The 21885-nt window shown below is 41.8% G+C and overlaps 1 protein-coding gene across 4 annotated transcripts in view; it reads right to left on the bottom strand.

Moving 5' to 3' along the window:
* Positions 1-21885, bottom strand: part of PATJ (PATJ crumbs cell polarity complex component) — a 288430-nt gene that overhangs the window by 244228 nt on the left and 22317 nt on the right. For all 4 annotated transcript variants that reach the window (XM_029618990.1, XM_029618989.1, XM_029618987.1 and 1 more), the window contains exons 7-12: positions 11742-11870; positions 10425-10646; positions 9100-9202; positions 5672-5760; positions 4614-4755; positions 1567-1698 (exon numbers count right to left, since the gene is read on the bottom strand). In XM_029618990.1, the coding sequence (XP_029474850.1) occupies positions 1567-1698; positions 4614-4755; positions 5672-5760; positions 9100-9202; positions 10425-10646; positions 11742-11870 (817 nt within the window). The remainder of the gene's footprint in view (positions 1-1566; positions 1699-4613; positions 4756-5671; positions 5761-9099; positions 9203-10424; positions 10647-11741; positions 11871-21885) is intronic.

The following is a 21885-nucleotide window of genomic DNA, read 5'->3' on the forward strand; positions in this document are numbered from 1 at the left end:
CAACTGGGCCTTAGAGGGGATGGGAAGTTCAGCCTAAAAAGACTGCAGATCGGTGAAGCCTAGTGTGCGCGCGCGCGTGAGAAAGAAACAGGGAGACGGCTGAAGTCACCTTTCATTCCAGGTAGCGGCAAAAAGGTTTCACCGCTAGAAGCATTAAAGATTTTTTTTTTCCCCCCCAAAAAAAAAAAATCTGTGAAAAATATTCAGGATAAAAACACTGGTTACAAACGGCTCTTGTGCTTTTCAGTTTATTTCCATACTCGTGCCAAAGAGCTGAGCTCTCCACAGATGCTTAAGGCACTAAAGGGAAAAGAACGTCCGCAGAATGGAGAACACGTCTTGCTGGAATAGTCAATGCCGGCTCTTAGTGACGTCGCACTATAATAATAGAATTATTTGGGGCCAGCCCAGTGCCACGTGGAGGGACCTGGGTTTGATTCCCCGCACATCTTCCGCTCCCCCGGGTCAGCTGGAGGTGGGGACGGCAGCCACTGAAGGACAAAGGGGGGGGGGGGGGGGGAGAAATCGGTCATTGCACAACGGTGTTGGTCCAGGGCCAGATTTTGGGCCCATGAGTGCCAGGGCTTCAGAAGGAAATCCGGTGCCCGGCCCCCAGCTCAGGGCTGTCACTGCAATGACCTGGACTAAAGTAAGCTGAGAGGCAATTTAAAAAAAAAAAAAAATCATCTCTGGGGTGGGTTATAAATGAACGTTCCTAGCTCCAGAGCCCAGACCCAATTCCAAGAGAACCGGAAACACATCGGAATCAAAGGGAAGCTGCCAGTTAAAAAAAACCCATATATATATATATATATATATATTTTTAATCGGTTAGAAAAATAAACATGTGGCCAAATACAAAACTGCTTCTTTGAAAGCACATTTCTTAACTGATTTCAGCTACATGTATGAACATTTCCATCTTGGAGGGCCCCTGGTGACACAACTTTGCACCCTGATTTAAGAAAGAAATATTTCATCTCCTACTTTAGATGCTGCGTATTACGTTTTTTTCCTCGTACCATGCAATCCATTTGAAAGCAAAGCTCCTAAAACATGAATAAAAATAAAAGAAGAAGAAGAATATTTTTCATTTAAATTGGGAGGTTTCAGCCTCCTGCTTCTGTCAGGGTCCAAGCACTTTCGGGTCCCCCGTGGGGTCGGGTGCAGAACATTCACTCCCATGATGTACAGATTCTCAGTCTCAGCCAACAGGGCCAAGAAGGGACCCATCCTCAGCTCACGGAATCATATCAAGCACTTGATGTTAGTCAAATGTAAATATACAGCAGCAACAATGCAGTTAGCAAACTGATTTGTAATTCAATGACCTCCGAGTAAACAGACGTCAATATCAACTGGAACCAGGATGATCACAAAAACATCAAACAAAGCTCTGCTGGATTTCTGTTAAGTTGAAAAAAAGTGCTGTTGACTTCAGTTTTTCTTTTATTTGTCAAAGTGAAATGAATGTGCTGTGCTAATTTGATAAATAACATGGGAAGGTGAGGAAAAAAAAACAGCCAAGTGCTAGAAAATAAATCAACCTAATCAACTTCTACTTGCCTGGTTGGTGTAACCTTTTCATTTCATTTGTATAATTATCGTTTCTTTCTTGGTCTTCCTCAGTATCACTGTCTACGTTAGCTTTAATCTCCTCAATGTCCAATGGCAAAGACGATGACACATTTGATTGTACTATAAAACAAAATAAATCAGCAACATCATCTGTAAAGCTGCCTACATTCAGAAAACCATATGAGAAAAAAAAAAAAAAAAGAAGAGTTACAATAAAAGCAAGAAGCATGGTATAGAAGTCAGAGCTTTGCCTGTATAGGTTAAAAAAACCCGTAAGCCCAGGTGTACTTAAATACATAGTGACAGCAGGAATTACTGTTCAATGTCAATGTGTTAATGCCTTCTGGGTTCGAGAGCTAGACCAGTCTTCCCTTTCATAAGAATATAAGATGTGCCATGTTGGGTCAGACCAAAGGTCCACTGAGCCCAATATCCTGTCCCTGACAGTGGCCAATCTGGGTCATTAGTAAGTACCCAACGAACACCAAAGAGCATATGCAATTCCTTGTTGCTCCCTCCCAGGTATAAATCGGTGGCATTCTCCAAGTCCATATGACTAATAATTGGACTTTTCCTCCAGGAACTCGTCCAAAGACCTTTTAAAAACGCAACTGTACCCAGGTCCCTTGACCACATCTTCTAACAACAAATTCCGCTGCTTAAATATGCACTGAGTGACAAAGGGACGTTTCTTACCTGTAACAGGTGTTCCCTATGGACAGCAAAATAAACACCCCCAAAAGATGGGTGACATGATCCGATGGCACGGCGTCAGATCATTTTTCTCTCAAAATCCAGAAAGTTCAGCTTTGCATTCTGAATGTGTGTGGGCCTTCCCATGCTAGTGTCCCTGCACACGAGTCTCCTCAGTCTTTTTCCTAGCCAGGTAAATTCCTGGGGAGGAGGGAGAGATATTATGTAGCTGTCCAAGGAGAACACCTGTTCCAGGTAAGCAACTTTTCTTTCTCCGGGGACAAGCACAACAGAATGCTACACAAAATGGGACTCCCCAGCTGAGTGTTGCATTTTACTGGTTTTGGCTTTCAATGGTTTCATCATAACCTGTCTTGTCTCCTGCAGGAAGTTTGATTTGATTATTTAAGTGTGCTCTTAAGCACTGCTTACCCCAATAAACTGTTGTTACAAGAGTCTTTATCAAGACAATAATGCTTTGTGAAAGTATATAGAGTTGACCACGTGTCAGCCTTTCAAACATCCTAGACTGATACAGAGTTGTGATGCACATTGCTTGTACCTGATGCACCTTTATTGGGCGTGGTATCTCCAAACTTTTGGCTGCATAGCAATGAGAGATATACTTCATAATGTTTGTTTCCTGACAGCTGTGGTATGTTGCTCAGGAAAGAAAGTTAGTAGTCTTATTTCCTGACACAGGGGGTTATTTTTCCAAGCCGGGTTATGGCCTTTTCGCACACGAAAAATGCCTTCATGCAGGCGAAAAGTACCATAATGCATGGTGCGATGCTAATTTGAAAAAGGGGGAGGAGTTTGGAGGTGGGATTTCTGTCCAAGTGGGCTGGCTTCGAGGTCTACGAAGCCATATCGCACAGTTTTAACGCCGGAAATAACCACACCTGTTTCACTGGCATAAAGCTGTTGGGGAGAGAGCGAGAGCGAGAGAACCTAGCTATCAGGCCCTGCTAGTAGTTATGTATTTATACCTCTATAGGAGGCCCACCTTGTAACTCGAGGTGAGGTTTAGGTAGTAGTGTAGGGGTTAGGGGCCACTTTGACATGCAGAGTGAGACGTACGAACAGAACAGTGCACTCTTGTGAAGATTTGATGACCTTCGGAGTGAGGAAACTCACACAAAGATGAGATTTGTGCAATGTTCTCTCAACCTAGCTTGATGTTACCCACTATGACTGGACACTGATGGACTTGCTGAAGCAGAGCTAATTTGGGTTTATTAAGACATAAGGTGTGAAGACTTATGTATCTAAGACTTGATGGTCTTTTAACAGTATTAATTACTTTTAGAATATTTCTCTAATTGTTCTTTCATGCTGAAAGTGTGATGTTTATTGTGTAGATCAGTGAAACAAACTTCTACAGTAATGCATTTTGATTTGTATTTTTTAGACAGCAGAATATAACAAAAAAATGGGAGTAAAGACTTTTGCAAGACACTGTATATTATAATGGGCAAAAGGAAAATATAATTAAGTAGCCTCTCCTCAACTATTTCCGTTTAAAACTAGAAATGGGTTAAGATTTACTGGACAGTTCAAAAGTCAGACCCTCTTATGCACATTCCTAATTAGTTCTGCAGAACCCATTTGTATATGAACTGACGAGCTGCTTTAAGAGATTGGTCCAGCATCCCCAAACATATGAGCAGCAAAAGAGTGGGCTGACTTCTGGAAAAGGTCAAACCTATTCCTAGTGTGTTTCATCACACCACCAAATGAGTCATCCATTGGGTATGGCCTGGATAACAAAAAAAAAAAAAATCATGGGTTAACCTGAACAATCTGAATATGGCCACACTTCCAAGCAACATTTCATAAGATATCTCAGCCGATCCCCTGTGTGAATGTAATGTCCAACAAATAGCAGCACCTAATCACAAATGCCAAGTAAGAGTAGTCGGAATCTGCATATCACCAGATAACGAGTCACAGACCTGGAAATGGATGTGAAATGCCATACAAAAGAAGAGAGTTCAATTCTTCCACTTTCCTGCAGCCACAAAGTATTTCCCTGAGAAGCAAAACTAAGCGTAGTAGTACCCATCAGCCTTCCCTTTCAAATGCTTAGAGCACTATACCTGTAGCAGTCTTATCTCCAATCAACCAAAAACAGAAGGACTGCAGTCTAAGAATTTAACCCAATTCTGCCAATCAACAGGCCTACTGAGCTATCAAGCCTGTTCGAGACAACAGAGGTCAACAAGAAGACATTTTCTTCCTCAAAGAGGGTGTGCATACAGGTTTAAATGCAGGATGTTTAGGTTAAATTCATAGACTGCCAAAATCAGAAAAGTAAGGCCTCTAGAAGAACAGAAAGTTACCTCTATCTAAAGACCTTTCTACAGAAAATGAACCAATGGTTGGCTTCCTCCGGGCAAGAGTGAGATGCACAGTCTGTCCTGTGTTGCGCAATGCCTCAAGGACATCTTGATTGCTGCATTCCTGAATGTTGATGCCATCAACCTAAAGTTACAAAATACTAACTGTAGTTTGCATTTATAAAACAGATTTAGTTATATTCCTAGTTTTCTTCACACAAAAAGGATGATCACAAATTGTATTTTAATTCAATTTTAAATCAAAATACATTACAAATTAAAATATGCAGACAATTCTGGTAATTCCAAAATAGTAGTTGCACGGTGGCAAGGGTTTTTTTTTTTTTATTTCTATTGAAATATAATTGAAAAAAAAAACAAACATTAGCATATACCCATTTACAGAACAAAGACAACATGAAATTAAATGCCCTTAAAACAGCACAGGAAAATTGACAAGGAGATTGAGAGTGGTGGTCAAGGTTAAGGGGGAGGAGAGAGCAAGGAAGGGATTCACAGCCTATTGCTGGCTCTCAAGAAAAAAACTTGCCATAGGATGACACAAAGCACTCCATGATCACAAATCAAACATAAAATGTAGGATACAAGGAGGGTTGTTTGCAAATTTTAAATATACATCATCAACTTTACAGCATAACAGCTGTGAAAATACAAAATAAATTGACATAAAATATAGTAACGTGTTATAATTTTGTTCTAGCTAGAAATGGACTAAGGATATATAACCAGAAAAATGTGTTTACTTATTACCTTCATAAAGAATATAAAATTATGAGCAAATGGCTGGATCCACTATAAAAGTTCTGGCAGAGTATAAATGGTAACAACATAAAATATTACATTAATATTTTGTTAATGTATTGATCTAGTGTTTCTTATAAATGTGAAGTTCTGCCAGTATCTATCATCTCTTAAGAATTGTATTCCATCAGGAGTTGCTCGCCAGCTGAGAAACTCCTTCCAGGTACCAAGCTTTGTCTTAAGCCACACATTTTATGTGATTTCCTCAAAACAGAACGCATATGATGCAATTTACTTACGGCAATAATTCTGTCCTGAGCCCGGATGCAACCACTCTGCTCTGCAGCACTGCCTGGGATAATACCTTTTACAAAAATCCCAGAGGAATCTACATATTACAAAAAGTTGAACATTAGTAGCTGAGTGACAAAGGCAAAACTATTCTAAATATCTAGCTAATGCAACAAAATATATACTGGCTTTATTGCTTATCTGCTAAAAGAAATAATAATAATAATAATAACTTACCTAGTTCTATACATCAGACAATATTAAGCATTCTTAATGCTGCTCTGCTCTATAAATGTAAATTATTTTGTTTTAACAGACTTAACTAAATTGAGAAAAAAAAGCATATTTCATTATGGTTCCAGCTGCGCTCTAAAAGCAACTTTCTTTCTCTTAAGACAAATCATAAGCCATTTAAATGGAAGGGAAATGAAACTCAGCATTTAAGAAAGTGAAATTACTTACCTGTAATATTTGTTCTCGCACAGCAGATCAATAGAGTCACACATAAGGGTCAGATAACCTGTGTTGCATGCGTCAGAGGAATGTCTGTGAAGCAATCCAGAAAAAGCTTCCTAGCATGCGCTATCGGAGACATGCAAAACCGCAGACAAGTGATAAAGAACAGCTTCCAAAAGAGAAGAGAAGGAGTTACGGGCTGCCATCAAGCTGCTGTCATCAGAGAACAGATCATCATAAAGTAATTTCACCTTCTCTGATGAAAAAGCTGACTCCATACACATGGGATTAGCTTGCTAAGGGTTGTCTTCAAATAAAAAGGGGAAGATAACAACAAAGCAAATGGATGACAAAAAAACAAAACAAATCAAAAGAGCAATGGAAGTAATTTAACTTGTCCCAGGGAAAAATTAGCAAACACCTATTTTTTTATTGGTTGTAAAAAAGCACAAGGCATTCCAAACACATGGTTCTTTAAAGTCCAGATTGATAGTCCCCCAAACTCTTGAATCATCTTGGCGGGTACAAAGAGCATCAGCAACTATGTCAATGGCCTTGGACTGGGGAATATTGGAATGCATAGACTCTTTTTCTAGGGTGACCAGTAAAACGGGAATAAGGGGCAATTACATTCGATGAGGTAGAAAGATGAAATGGTCAGAGAGTCTTGAACATAGGATAGGACTAGGAGAACCAGAAGCTTCAAAGTACGATGAGGTACTGGGTGGGGATGGGGGGCCCTTAAACTTACAAACTTTTAAAAATTTTGGCCAGACCTGGGGGGGGGGCGCGGAGAAGGGAGGAGGAGAGACCAGAACCAAATGCTGAGATCTTTTACTTTCTTCAATGGAAGGAGACAGAATTGAGGAGGCTGCAGGCTTGGCCTAGCAGGACCAAGCATTTAATCCTCGGGCGGGAGAGGGGACATGTTTGGCCCAGCAGGCCCACAAACTATTTTTTTTCTTAAGTCTTGTTTCATCACTTGGGGCTGGATTCATCTTTCTTCGCAGAATGATGAATTCAGCGAGAAAGGGGGCGGGCCTGCAAAAAGCCGCAGCCGTTCGCACCACGGCGGTGCGATGTGGCCGGCTGCAGCCTTTCATGCAAATCACGTGCAATAAAGGCCCTAATGCACAAGATAAAGCTTCAGTAAATAACCCCCTTAGTCTGTTACGTCTAAATCAATCTGATTAAACCATAGCCAGCTAACTTTAAAACTGGCGATATTCTAAAGATTATCCGGTTATGTTTAAAGTTATCCGGCTGAATATTCACAACCAGTTATCCAGCTAACTTTAGTTGGATAACTTGTCTACTAAATGGTCTACTGAATACACACCTCATCAGATCTACTCATAACTAACCTCTCGGCATCCAAGCCATGAAGGCTAGGGATTAGATGTTAGAATGGAAGATGGTTTCTTAGTTCTGAGTGATAAGGTTTGGAGGGAATAACTCACTTTGATGGGTTCCGCAGTTGACATCTCTAGTAGGAGAGAGAGAGAGAATCATACACAGCTCTGTCAGTATAGCACTAGAAGATTCATAGACCCTCTGTTTCTTTCAAGATTGTGGTTGTAAGGGAAAACTTTCTACCACTGAATGGTGACTGTTGCCAGACCAGTACAAAAAATGAACAGACAGCAGAAGTCCAAAGATGTACTCTTCCTTGGCAATGGACAAAATCAGAAGTGAGTGGCAGTCTGTCTGTTGTTGCATGGGTCCCCCCCAACCACGCATGCTCATTAGCTTTTTTGGAAAAAAAAAACTCTATAAATGTTTCTCCTCCTCCAACTCATGAGATCAGGTTACATGACCCTTGGTGTGCTTGATATCAGAAAATAGACCTTTATGCTAAACTGACATTTTTAAAAACTGTCATTTACGTAACAGCTAGCACAAAATAACGAGAGAAACACCTTCCCTAATACTGCCCTATGGACATGTAGGAGTAGCCGCCGGGTGGTTAGAGCAGCAGACTGAGAACCAGGGAAGCCAGGATTCAAATCCCGCCCATGCCCCGTGCGAACTCATACAAGTCACTTCACCCCCTGTTGCCACAGGTACAAACATATGAGTGAATTTTCAAAACCGTTACACATGTAAAAGGAGCAATTTTCAAAAGCCCATTTACTCATGTAAATCCATTTGAAAATCATCTCCTTAGATTGTTATCCCTAGGGACAGAGGAATAACTACAGTGCCTTGAGCTATCAATGAAAAGGTGTGAGCCAGTTCCAAACAAATACATAAAATCATTTTTACCCCAGAAAAACCACACCTGGTTAACTCTCCCTGCCCTCAGCCAGTCCCCTGCTATAATCAGATCAGTTCAGCCCACAACGGGGTCTTTTCTAATTCAAGTACTTACCCAGTAAGAAGGCAGTTTTCAAAGTCATTTAAGTGGGGTAAATACAGATTAATCTATGTAAATTGGCGTGTCTGAAAATTGCCCTGCTCTCAGCAGCTAAAGTTATGCCATGGGGTTCACAGCGCTTGTACTTTTATCCATGATTTAAAAAATAATAATAATAGGGTTTTCGTTTGGGTGCGATTAGATCAGGGGAGTAAAACGGCAAACATACTTGAACTTTTCAAAAGTGCACCCCCCCCCCCCCCCCCCCCCCCCCCCCCCCCTGGAAACACACAAATGGCAAGTGCAAGGTACCTGGGCACTTTTAATAACGTTAAAATGCATCATTAAAGAATCAAAAATAGAGCGTGCAAATGCGTGGCTTCCTCAAAATCACTCTCAAGGAAGGCTTCTTTGTAGACGCCAACTTATGGTCCTCAAGGGCTGCGAACAGGATCTCTTCTATAACCATTTATGAGATAAATTCTCCATTGGTAAGTGAATGTAAACAACAACATGCTTAATGTACATGTTTTGATTATGCTGAAAACTAGGCCCTCTTTCCAGCCCTCCAGGCCATCCCTGTAGTTCACATTGCATTCGTTGCTATTAAAATAAAGATCTTACCTATGCTCGATGCTCCAGAATAGCCAACTATTGTTACACCAAGGCTTTGCCCTTCCTGTTTTTTGAGTTCAACATTGTAGATATCAAACCCATCGAGGTTATTCTGAAAGGTAACCAAAATCCAATAGGTATTAAACTGATGTAACATAGCAAATGTCAGCAGATAAAGACCAGAATGGTCCATCTAATTCCACCCAACAAGGTATTCAGGGTTATGCAATATTCTGGACCATCATAACAGCTGTGCATGCAAAGCTAGATTTCTGCTTTCACACACATATAATAGGTCATATATAATCACAGGTCCCTGGTTCTTTATTGTGCTCAGCAGTCTCTTTCTCCCACATCACTTACAGTTCCCTTGTATTTCTGCACTCCAAATGCGTCGCTCTGTACTTCTTTGCACTGTATCTTAACTGCCAAGTACTCAACCACTCCTCAAGATCACTTCTCATCCTGTCTACTCTCCTTCAGAGGTATTCACTCTGTTGTAGATCTTGGTGTCATCTTCAACAAAAAAAACCCCCCAAAACCCCAAACCTTTCCTTCTAACTCCTCCACAATAGGACTCGCAAAGATACTGTACAGAACTGGCTTCCAGATCTGATGTCTGAGGTAACTCCACCTCACCACCATCTTGAAGTTCATAGAGAATTCATTTGAAATGATCAAACTAGGAGTAGCACAGACATTTTGGGGAGCACAAAAGTGACTGCAGTTTCTGACATAAACTTGCCCAGACAATTAGCTGGGCAGAACACAACCTTCCCCCAGCCCTGAGACATCAAGCAGCCCCCTTCACAAAATAAAGGTTTGTGGTTCCTCCAGCCTTCCCTTGAATTCACAGTTTTTTTTAACCTGGAATATAATTATCATCATCAGTGCTATAATCACGTTCCACGCCATTTGACAACCAAGCACATGGCCTGTCAATGTCCAACGGAGAGCTGATAAAGACCATATCTTTTATGGACCACAAACCAGTAGCTGGTCAAACCAAAGATGCCTTCTTCAGAACATAATACACTTGTAGATGTGAAATAAATGCCCTATATATATGTTTCACCAGAGACTGAACCACCACCTGTCCTCAGAGACATTTTTCCAACAAGCAACAGATCTGCATTACCAAAAAAAAAAAAAGTTGTAATGAGGAGAAAGTATTCAGCTCGCATAGCTCTGGCTGCAATATTTTTTAAGGAACCGCAAACAATTTAATGTAACAGCACAGCTGTACCCAAACAAAAAAACAATCTACCACTGTCTTTATTGGTCGATTTCATGTTTTGTCAAAAGGCAGTTTTCCATAGATGCCAGATACTTACTGTGTTAACATTTTGGTTCGGCAAAGCAGGCAGTGAGCCAACAGGGAAGCTCGCAGGAGTTGGTGGCTTCTCTGAAACTTCTACCACTGGGTCTCTCGCAACGACCAGCCTAACTGATTTTCCAGTGTTTCTCAGAACCTGGGCTACCTGCTCGCTCGTCATGCCTTGCACATTTGTTGCTCCAATTTGTAAGATGTGATCTCCGGTCCTGAGCCTTCCATCCTAGAGCATGCCACAAGAAACGCAAACACTGAACTTATCATGTGAAATAGCCAATTTTCATTCAGTACACACCATGTGCCGTGGTCCATTAGAAGATGGAATCAAAGCCACAAATATATTCAGCAAGTAATAATTTACTCTTATTAAGCTTTTGTGTGGGAAAAGTAGAGATAGCATAGCTACTTTGAGCATGGCATAAACAGTATTTAGGAATCAAAGACAAAAGCAGTAATGTACGTTAACAAAATGGGTCTTTGTCCTTCCTAAAAGTTAAACGGGTGATGCGGACCCGAGTATGAGATGCCGTGGTCCAATGGTCTAAGCCAGTAAAAGCAGTAGTAGAGATCCCTAGGTAAGGAGGAAAAGGAAACAAGCAGTGGCTTAAATCTTTTTGCACTCTGAAGAGAAGCTCAGAAAAACTCTCTCTCTGGAAGTAAAAGCGAGCAGGGGCTACAGCAAATCCCCCCTCTCCTTGCACAGGTAAGGAATGCAGACTCTTTTTTCCTGCATCGAACCCTTGGCACGTGAAAGTTACCGCGAGAAACCCCCAAAGCAGCACAAATGATTCCAGAAGCTCTGGAGTCTTCCAGCCCCCACTGCAACGCCTCCCAAATCTCAACGCTTTAAAACAAAAGTTATTGCTACACAAACACTGCTGTAAGAGGAGGAGGGGTCCTCCCCTAAGCTGTAACATTCACCGTTTCGGCAACTAATGGGCATCCTTTCTACAACTAAATGCAATGTGCGACGCTCAATCTGCAACAGCGAAAACCAGCTTCCTGATGCTCATCATTTACAGTTCAGTCAATACTTGATTTAAATTAACACTGAATAGTTTTTAATAAATTTGCTAAATCGTGCAATATGTGTTTAGCTAATGAACATTTTAGAAGACAGCATCTAGTAAGTGTTGAGCTTTTGTGGCAGTCATTTCACGGCCCACGTTACTTAAATTAGCATGCAGCCGCTCAACGCTATCAGCACTCTGCTAATGCTGGATATGTAGTGGGTTAATTTAGGGCTGTCAAAGGAAATTGTATTAATTACGCTTTATATCAAATAAAATATAAAAAAGACGTAGCAAAAACAAATTACCCGATCTGCCAGTCCCCACGGCACGATGGTTCTGACAATTACACCGCTTGATTTTCCTCCTACTATTCCAAAGCCTAATCCCGAGCCATCATTAATGAGTTCAATATCTTCAACGTGGCCCCAGTGCATCTGCAATTAATAGAAAAAAAAAAAAGGGAGATTTTCATCTCGGATAAAATGACAGACATTTTCAGCCTTTCTACAGAATGTGTGAGAAATTAATGGCACAGTCGGTCTCCAAGAGGATCTTGGACATAAGCAAGCCTGATCTTCCTCATTCAAACACATTACAAACCGAGCCACATTAGCCCCCGGCATGGTCAAATAACCCCAGTTTTATATTTTCACAAAATAACTGCTTATCAACCTAGCCAACGAAAAGTCAAATTAAGCAAAAAAAAAGAAAAAAAAAAGAGGTTTGCAGGGGTATAGTGCTACACTCCTCTTCAATGCTGAAAGTTTAAAAAAAAAAAAAAGACATGCTTTGTTAGTTCTGGGCCACAGTTACCCTTCCTGGGTGCAGCATTCCAGGTCATCAAAGAACCTAGCATGGAGATGCTCAGAAAACTCAAGCTCCGGCTTTGAGTCTGCAATGCAGTTCGTAAAAATACATAGCAGACATTAGCAGCACATGTCTGTCCTAGTCATTGCTGGGCTTGTTTAAAGTCTGTCATATCTCTCACCTATTCATAGCACATAGTTACATTTTCTTAGTATTTATGATTTTATGTTTTATTCTCATTCGATTTCTTTTATGCTCTTTTAATGGCTTTATTTATGTAATTATGTTTTAAGTTGTATCCTTTGACGTTATTTTATTATTTTACTTAAACTTTTATTAACATTTTGAATTATCTTTTTTTATACTTTTACTGTGCGATTTGTAAACCATTGTGATGGTGTCTCCAAATGACGGTATAGAAAAACTGGTTAAATAAATAAATAAATATTTTGACATCCAGCAGTACAGGAAAAAAATCACCAGTTCCTATTAAACGAGTCCAACAATAGAGACTGAGGAAAGAAGGGCCAAACTGGAAATAAGCAGAGGGATAGACTTTTTTATTTTTTGTTATGGTTTCCTGGATATTTTGTTGGCCTCTGTACCTCTAAGCTCACACACCTGAATCTTGACCAAGGTGATATGAAAATGGAAAGAGATCTTTGGATAAGGAAGCCATCACTCACAAAGAAATCTCTCTCCTTGGAGTCCACATCTTGGCCAACGTACTACCTCATCATCTCTCACCAGAAGGTCAGACCACTTTCCTCCCCCATTGAAGTGATAAGTAACATTCAGTAAAAATCTGGTTTCTCAGTTTTAGAAGTGAATTTAAAGGGAAAAATTCAACACACAAAACAAACAAAAAAAAGCATATGCCACTTCCCATTACTCAGCCAGGATCAGAGAAAAGGCACCGCGCAGGAAATTACACAGATCATACCATGTTCCCCATGAGTGGCTTTACAGTTTTATTAGCACATCATGAGAACATAAGACTTGCCATACTCGATCAGACCAAAGGTCCATCAAGCCCTTAAGGCTTCCAAGGCTCTTTTCCTTCCATGGTGTCTAAATGCTTACTTTCCAGAGCATCAATCTCTTTTGCAAAAGCAGATTTCTCAGCATCTTAGCTGATTCTTAAAACTTCCCATTACATTTTGCTGTTCTGACTTCAGCTTTGACTTCCAAAGTTCTATCACCTCTGTATTCTCCTTGTTGACATACTCAGGCTGGTTTTTCACGGACTCTTTCCCTATAGAAATCTTTTCCACCCTAATTTGTAGGGCATTAACTTCCTTTTGATGAGGCTTTGTAGCGTTTTTAAACTTTCTTTCCTTCTGATTATCTCATTTTCTTGCTCCTGGTTCTGTGCCTTGATGGCTACAATCTTCCCCGATCACATTCATGTCTGGCCTGTGCCACCTGTTCTGCAGCTCCTGTATGGTGCTTTCCGGAACTGCCATTTTTCCCTATGTTCATGCACACTGTACTCTGTGCTGGCCCAAAGCTGCAAGTCTGCTAGCTGCTGACAGACTACTACTTCTCTCTCTTGGGCACTGTTCTCACTGAGGGCTACCTCCTGCACAAGGGCTTGAAGCTCAGCATTGGTGACCTCCAGTTCCCACATTTTGGCTTGCAACCTGGCCATGGCTCCATACAGGGTGCTCCAGCTGCCTCTGCAATTGTACCATGTTACTTTTTATGGCAGCTGTTTCCTTTTCATGCAACTCTGGCAGGATGTACTGTATATACTCATGTATAAGTCGATCTCATATATAAGTCGAGGGTATTTTTTTGGGCCCAAAAAGTAAGAAATTTCTGTGGCCCATGGATAAACTGAGGGTGAAACCTAGGGAGCTTATGAAATGAAGGTGAAATCATACTAAGAAACATAACTTAAGAAAATTGTTTTTATTTATTTATTAAATGAAGAATAAAGTGTCTCATTCAAATCCTTCCAAGTCCAATTCTTCAATGTCGGAATGCCTGAATAAATCGTGGAATCGTTGTCTTCACTTTTTCCTTCTATTGAATCATCATCTGATCCTGATTCGTCTTTGTCTTCATAGATGGCATCATCTTCTGATCCATCCTTAACACTGCTAATGCTGCATTTCAGGAATGACTTCTTGCCCATTTCTGGTGGAATTAGCTTTCAGGCATCCTTTACCCACTTTGCTACCAAATCAATGTCTGGTTTCATCAGCTTCCCTCCTTTCATTAACTTTTCTTGGCCAGAACACATCCATTGTTGCCACATGTGCCACAATTGGTCCTTAATAGGCTTGTTGAGAGAGACATCTAATCGCTGGAGCACTGATGTCAGACCTCCTGGAATCACTGCTAATGCGGTCGCCATTTTCTTTGTATCGTCCTTCACATCCTCTCTGTTATATGTGCGCGGAACATATCCCACACCAATAGTGACGGTTGTTTTCTTAGCCCTATGCCTGGGCACCTACCCCACACATCACACAGCTACCATTTCATTCTCTCCTCATCCACCCAAACTTTAGGATGAACCCAAATGGTTACACCTACCGGAAGTTTTAGATTCTTGGGCATAGTTTTCCTCTTGATTATCACCACTGAGTGTAGTTTTGTGCCATCTGGCAGGCAAGACAGGGCCACCATGAAATGGGGTCTTTTCATGATCAGCAGTTTTTACAAAGTACGGTCTCACCAACGCCAGCTACAGTGTGATTGCCAGGCATATCAAATGTCATTAGCGTTTCTTCTATATTACCAATGCTATTCATATCGTAACGATTCTTTATTCTCGGCTGAATAACAAATTTGTGGAATGAACAGATCTTTTCATCAAGCTCTTTAGGCAGTTTCGGTGAAATTTTTGTATGCTGACGAAGGCACAATCCATGAACCGCGAACACAACCAGAAGATGCTGTGAATTCTATCAGACCTTCGGTTGCTGAATATTTTTCTTCTTTTGCCATTTGAAGGGCACAAATCCGAACACTCGAGCGAGTCACAATGTAGTCAGTCTGCATTCCATTATCCAGTCATTCAAAGCCTTTTCCATTCCATCAAAAGATGCAATTCTGAAATGTAAGGCTTTCTTTGACTTTGACATTTCTAGCAGTTTTTCCTCATTTTTTCTCCAGTCTCCGACAAGCTTTTCACTAACGCTGAATTCTCTTGCAGCTACACAATTATTGCCCTCCTTCGCACGTTCAATAACCTTCAGTTTCAGCAATGCAGTGTAAGATGCTCTCTCTTCTCGGAGATAGTTTTCCTAAGGGTAAGAAGTCATTATTTTAATGGCTATCCCTGCTGTTTGAATCCTTCCCTCCCTCCCCCATGGCTGTCCCTGCTGTTTGAATCGTTTGCTTGCTCCCCCTCCCAATCTCTTAACTCACCCGCTGCTATCAGGCACTTGCAGTTGTTAAGGCACATCCTCCCTCCTACTGCCATTCTGGGACACCGCAGAGTACGACATTTTCTCCCCCACAACTCCTCCAGATCCTTTAACTCAACTACTCACCTGCAGCTATGAGAATGATGATAAACCTACAGTTGCTCAGACATATCCTCCCTCCTCCCCAGTGGTGCACTTTGAACCATGTGGTTCCTTGTGTACCAATCAGACCCTGGCTTGAGAGAAGGAAGGACACGCCCGAGCAACCTCAAGTCCCATCATTGTTCTGTTAGTAGCGAATGGGTGAGTTAAGGGGTCGGAAGGGATGGGGGAAGAAGCTGTCCGAATACCACACTGGGACACTGCAGGGTAGGAGAGAGGGTGTGCCTTAGCAACTGCGTCATCGTCCTGATTGCAGCGGGTGAGTTCAGGGATCAGGAGGGGGGAGCATGCGAACGATTCAATCATGCATCTTGAATATCAATGTGGATTGACCCATGGATAAGGCAACCGCGATTTTAAGGATCGATTTTTGGACTAACATTTTTCAACTTATACAGAGTATATACAATAGGTTGCCTGCAGGTGGCCAATACTCTATAAGAGCTGCTCCTTTTCCAGCTGGCTGTTGTCCTGCTTCCTGGTTGCATCTGCCAACTGTGCCTCCAGGCCAGCAACTGTGATGTCATATGATTTCCTTAGCTCAGTGTGCTGCCACCATGGAACATGCTGAGTCTGCATTGCAGCCGCCAGCTCCTGCCTCAGCTGCTCACTGGCCGCTCAGGCATCCTCTGCTTCTGCCAGGCAGCTCCAAACCTGTGAGGCCAGCATGGAGGTCTGGCCTTTGAGCTCCATGTGGCCCTCTCTGGTCTGCTGGCAGCTCTTTAATTCTAATGTCACTTCTTCCAGGTCCTTCCTGAGGAACTCCTCTTGCTTCTCTGCTTTGCAGTACAGACTCTTCCTCTGCTCTGGCTATCTCAGCCTGCAGTGCCTCCTGCTTAAAGGAAAGCTGTAAAGTACACTTTTACATCTGTCTTTCTATTAGCTGCCTTTCTTCCTGCAACTTTAAATACTGGCCTTCGAGGAATAGGGTTTGCTCCTCCACCTTCAGGAGCTGGACTGAATGGCCCTCTATTTCTTGCTCTAGTGCCAATTGCACCCAACTAACTTCTTATTCAGCCATCTCTCCGTGCTTTTGCTGGATATCCGCAAGGACTGAGACCACCTCATATCTTATTGCCCAGACATTCAAGGCTTCCTCATTGGTCCTCTTCTGTTCTGCTACCATCTCCGTCCACTTTACCTCTTGAGTCCTGGTGGTGTTGAAATGCTTCCTGTAATTCAATTTCACCCCAAGTTGTCTCCTCTTCATGTTGCTCTGCTGGTGGCCTTGAACTATTATCGATGTGGCATATCTTCTTTTTAACAGCAACTTCAGGTTGTTGGCTAGCATCCTTACCAGTATAGGCTTCCACCTCTCTTGAGTAATTGGTGGCCTTAACAACTTGAGCAGGTTCTGGCTGAGAGAGACCTGGAGTGGCTTGAATGTCTGTTGCTTCTCCTTCAGATCCTGTCACCCTCCTGTCACCCTTCTGTTGCACCAGAAACTTTCTTCATGACTTTTTCTAACTTCTCAACACCTTCGCTATCTGCAGTGCCTCACTCTGGTCCTTCTGCAGTGGTTGCATCTGGGCACTCTACAGCGCCTTCTCTTGGGTCTCGCTGCAACACCTTCATCTGGCTCCTCTGAAGCACCTCCCACAGGTCAATCAGTACTGCATCCAGGAAGCCATTCTGTATTGCCCTTTTCTGGGCAGTCAGTGTTGTCTTCTCACGGCCAGGCAATGAAGCTCCACCATGAGCTTTCTGGTATCTCCAACTCAGTCACTACAAGTTCATTTACCCTGTTTCCGAGCTGTTCTTGCAACTCAGGTCTGTTTTGGCTTCCACCCCTTTACTGCTTTCAGCTCTCTCTGGAGTTGAATCCCTCTGAAAGGTTGAGCTGCAGTCAGGTGACTGTCAGCTGCTGTGAAGCCTCTGCTTCCATCTTTATTTCTGTCAGATAGACAGTAACCTGTGCCCAGAGTGCTTGCCAGACCAACTGGTTCCTCATGGCACTCTCTTGTCCCAAAGCATGTCCCTTTTAAGGGTAGAGCAGACAGGTGAATTGGTTAGCTGTTGTGCTCTCACTGCTTCCAGCTGAACTGAGTCCAGTCCTGGTTTAACTTTAGACATACTGGCAGTTATAAATTGCCCAGTCTGTTTTCATTTTCTCCCAGGAGTTTGTTTTTTCAGGATACTTTCCTGCAGCTGCTTCTGCCCTTCCAGGAGGCTCTGAATCAATGCTTGCATATTCCTTTCAGTCATGCTTCCACTGGCGCTTAGTGTAGAGCCAAAGCTTGCTGCTGGAGGCCACACCTTGTGCGCATACAAACACCTCCACACACACTGGTAGCTTCAGTCTCTGTAGGGACCATGCCTTATTTCTGCACAGCTTCTCTGTACCATTATTTTTTTCTTTTGCATAAAGATAAAAAAAGAAAAGAAAAACAAACTCCTGTTTTTCCAGCACTAACTTCACCAAGTATGAGCCCTAACTCCAGGCAGATATTGCCTTCTTTGCCTGCTGTAAACCTAAACCGGACTTCCCTCCAGGCCCCACAGATCAATCTATGTTTTAAAGGTAATTCCACTTTTTTTTTCTTGAGTGCTTTTCTTTGGGCCAGCAAGCTTTAAAGTTTCAGTGCTCTGCATCTTAGCAGCACTTTTCTTCTGTTCCAGCCCCATTATTTAGGCAGGGTTACATATATTTTGTTTCTTTTCCGTTTTACTTCTATGCTCTTGTGCACACTTCTAAGAGCACTACTTTGCCTCCAAACTTTTTGGCAGGCCATACACACACACAATAAACTTTCTTTCACAGTGTTCCCCAGAGGCATGGGTTCAAATCCTACTTCTCACACCATCTGTGAGGGTGACTTAGCAAAATCTTGTGGACTGGAGCAGACACCATGCTGACACCAGCCTTTTTTCATTCAATTTCAACTTTTATTAACATTATCAGCAAATAATAGCAACAATAACTGCCTACCTTTGCAGTAATCTTACAACACAACTTTTGAGAGAGGTTCAGGAGGACCTACTCCTGGAAACATGGGGAGCACCCTGAGCCTAGCTGGGCTGCCTTTTAATCTGCCCAGCAGGGTCCCGCCCATAGTGCACTCTCCCTCTATGGGATTTAAGATGGACCAGGCATCTAGCCTGGTCCAGCACAAGTTAAGGAGAGGTAAGTAAGGCCACTCCTTCACAGTCGCTATGCCTTCCTTATCAAAGATTTGCATCTAACCTGCCAGTGCTTATGCCATTTCCTGTTTTCTTTATTCAGATCCCTTTTCCATTTCTTGAAGGATGTTCTTTTAGCTATTATAGCCTCTCTCATCTCACCTTTTAACCATGCCGGTAGTCGTTTAGCCTTCTTTCCACTTTTTCTAATGCGTGGAATACATCTGGTCTGGGCTTCCAAGATGGTATTTTTAAACAATGTTCATGCCTAATCTACACTCTTAACCTTTGCAATTGCAGCTATCAGTTTTTTCCTAACCATTTTCCACACAGTTACCTTTTTTTGAAAGTTAAATGCTGTCGCAGCAGATTTCTTTAGTGTCCTCCCTCCAGTTATTGATTCAAATTTGATCATGTTGTGATTACTATCGCCAAGAGGCTCCAACACTGTTACCTCTTGAACCAAATCCTGTGTTCCACTAAGGACTAGGTCTAAAGCAGTTACCCCTCAAGAATCAACAAGAGGGGAAACTATTTTAGGCATAGTCCTTAGTGTAACATATATAGAAAACATAGAAACATAGAAGTGACGGCAGAAGAAGATCACACGGCCCATCCAGTCTGCCCAGCAAGCTTTCACAGTTATTTTTCTCATACTTATCTGTTACTCTGACCACGGAGGTCAGGGCCCTTATTGGTAACTTTTTGGTTCTAATTTTCCTTCCACCCCTGCCATTGATGTAGAGAGCAGTGCTGGAGCTGCATAAAAGTAAAGTATCAAGCCTAATTGGTTAGGGGTGGTAACCACTGCAATAAGCAAGCTACTCCTACACTTATTTGTTTACCCAGCCTGTAGAATTTAGTCCTTGTTGGTTGTCTTAATATAAATCCTCTTTTCTTCATTCCCCCTCCCCCCTGCCATTGAAGCAGTGAGCTGCGCTTTATATGTATTCAAAGTGAAGTATCAGGCCTAACTGATTCGGGGTAGTAACTGCCGCAACAAGCAAGCTACTCCCACGCTTATTTGTGAATGCAAATCCTTTGTCCCACATTTCCTCTTGCCGTTGAAGCATAGAGCAGTGTTGGAGTCGCATTAACATGCGTATGTTTATTGAATAAGGGTATTAATCACCAGGAAGTAGCCGTCATTCCCGCAAGCCACCCCATGCCTCTTCTCTTCATTCACATCCTCGAGATTTTATGGATCCACAGTGTTTATCCCACGCCCCTTTGAAATCCTTCACAGTTTTAGTCTTCACCACTTCCTCCAGAAGGGCATTCCAGGCATCCACCATCATCTCCGTGAAGAAATACTTCCTGACATTGGTTCTGAGTCTTCCTCCCTGGAGTTTTAAATCGTGACCTCTGGTTCTGCTGATTTTTTTGTAATGGAAAAGGTTTGTCGTTGACTTTGGATCATTAAAATCTTTCAAGTATCTGAAGGTCTGTATCATATCACCCCTGCTCCTCCTTTCCTCCAGGGTGTACATATTTAGATTCTTCAGTCTCTCCTCATAAGGCATTCGATGAAGACCATTCACCTTTCTGGTTGCCCTTCTTTGGACCGCCTCTATCCTGTCTCTGTCCCTTCGGACAGAGACAGGATGGAGGTCTCCAGAACTGAGCACAGTACTCCAGGTGAGACCTCACCAAGGCCCTGAACAAGGGGATCATCACTTCTTCTCTCTTACTAGATATTCCTCTCTCTATGCAGCCCAGCATTCTTCTGGCTTTATCTATCGCCTTGTCACATTGTTTGTCACATAAGATTTGGTGCGAGAGGTAAGTGTTGGAGCCTCTTGGCAATAGTGATCACAACATGATCAAATTTGACTCAATAACTGGAGGGAGGACACTAAAGAAATCCACCCTCATGTCTTGAGGGAGATTAGGAAATGGTAACTCCCTTAAATAATTAAAAAAATAGAATGCAGCATACTGGATATGTTGTGAAAGTATACATTCCAAGAGAGTGAATCACATTTTCATCATGTTGCTCACAGATTAAGCCATTTTACAACATAGTATACATCAGTACAGATTCATCTGAAGTGAGACAGTAAAATTGCCCTATCCATTTCTGTAGTTCTTCTTTTCACTTAGCCACAAACGAACAGATTATATGCTGCTAAAGTCAGAAATATAATTTAGAAGTAGACTGCAAGTGGAATTTTGTTTTTTGCATCTAGAAGGAAATAGTACTTTTTCAGTGTCCCTACACATATAGTTTAGCTTATATAAAGCTTGTTAGAGCAATCTGCAATACTGAATACACACTAAAATCTTTCAAGATTTCCTGGATAAAAGTTAGTAGAGGTGGAAATAAGCATGCTACAGAAAAGAAAACATTTGTTCTGATACAAACGTTTTGGCATAATAATTAGCCTGACAGTATATTCCAGGGATTCTCATATCCAGTCCCTGATAGCTACAGATATTCTGAAAACCTGGCCTGTCCACAAAGAATATGCGTAGGATATATTTGCACAGATATGATCTAAGAACAAGACTAAATTTGAGGAGCAGCCCAGTGGAGAACCCTTGGTCTAAATGTTATCTTGACAAATATTTTTTTGTAACCACAATAAAAAATAATAATTTAAATATAATTAGACATCAGATACTGGAAATAGCAATAATTTAATTTCCAAACCCAAAATAGATGTGTGTGTCTTATTTTATGGAGGCTAGCACATAAAAATCACAATGGTGGGCTGTAGAAAACCAACAAAAAACGTCACCACTGTAACAGAGGATCACCACGTGAAAATTAGAGACCATCAAACAAACAATGTAAAACTTTCACAGCCTCCACAATGTCGTCTACTGTGAGAGGCAATTATCACTGGTATCTTTGCATTCTTTTTTTATAATTATTGCAACTAAAATATGTTATATAAAACAGTGTTACACTTATTGTGTCTCGTCTCATTATTGATAAACCGGTTACTCGTATGACCCTTAACATATAGCCCAATTC

Source organism: Rhinatrema bivittatum, chromosome 10 (genome assembly GCF_901001135.1).
Source record: "Rhinatrema bivittatum chromosome 10, aRhiBiv1.1, whole genome shotgun sequence".
In the NCBI taxonomy this organism is placed as follows: domain Eukaryota; kingdom Metazoa; phylum Chordata; class Amphibia; order Gymnophiona; family Rhinatrematidae; genus Rhinatrema; species Rhinatrema bivittatum.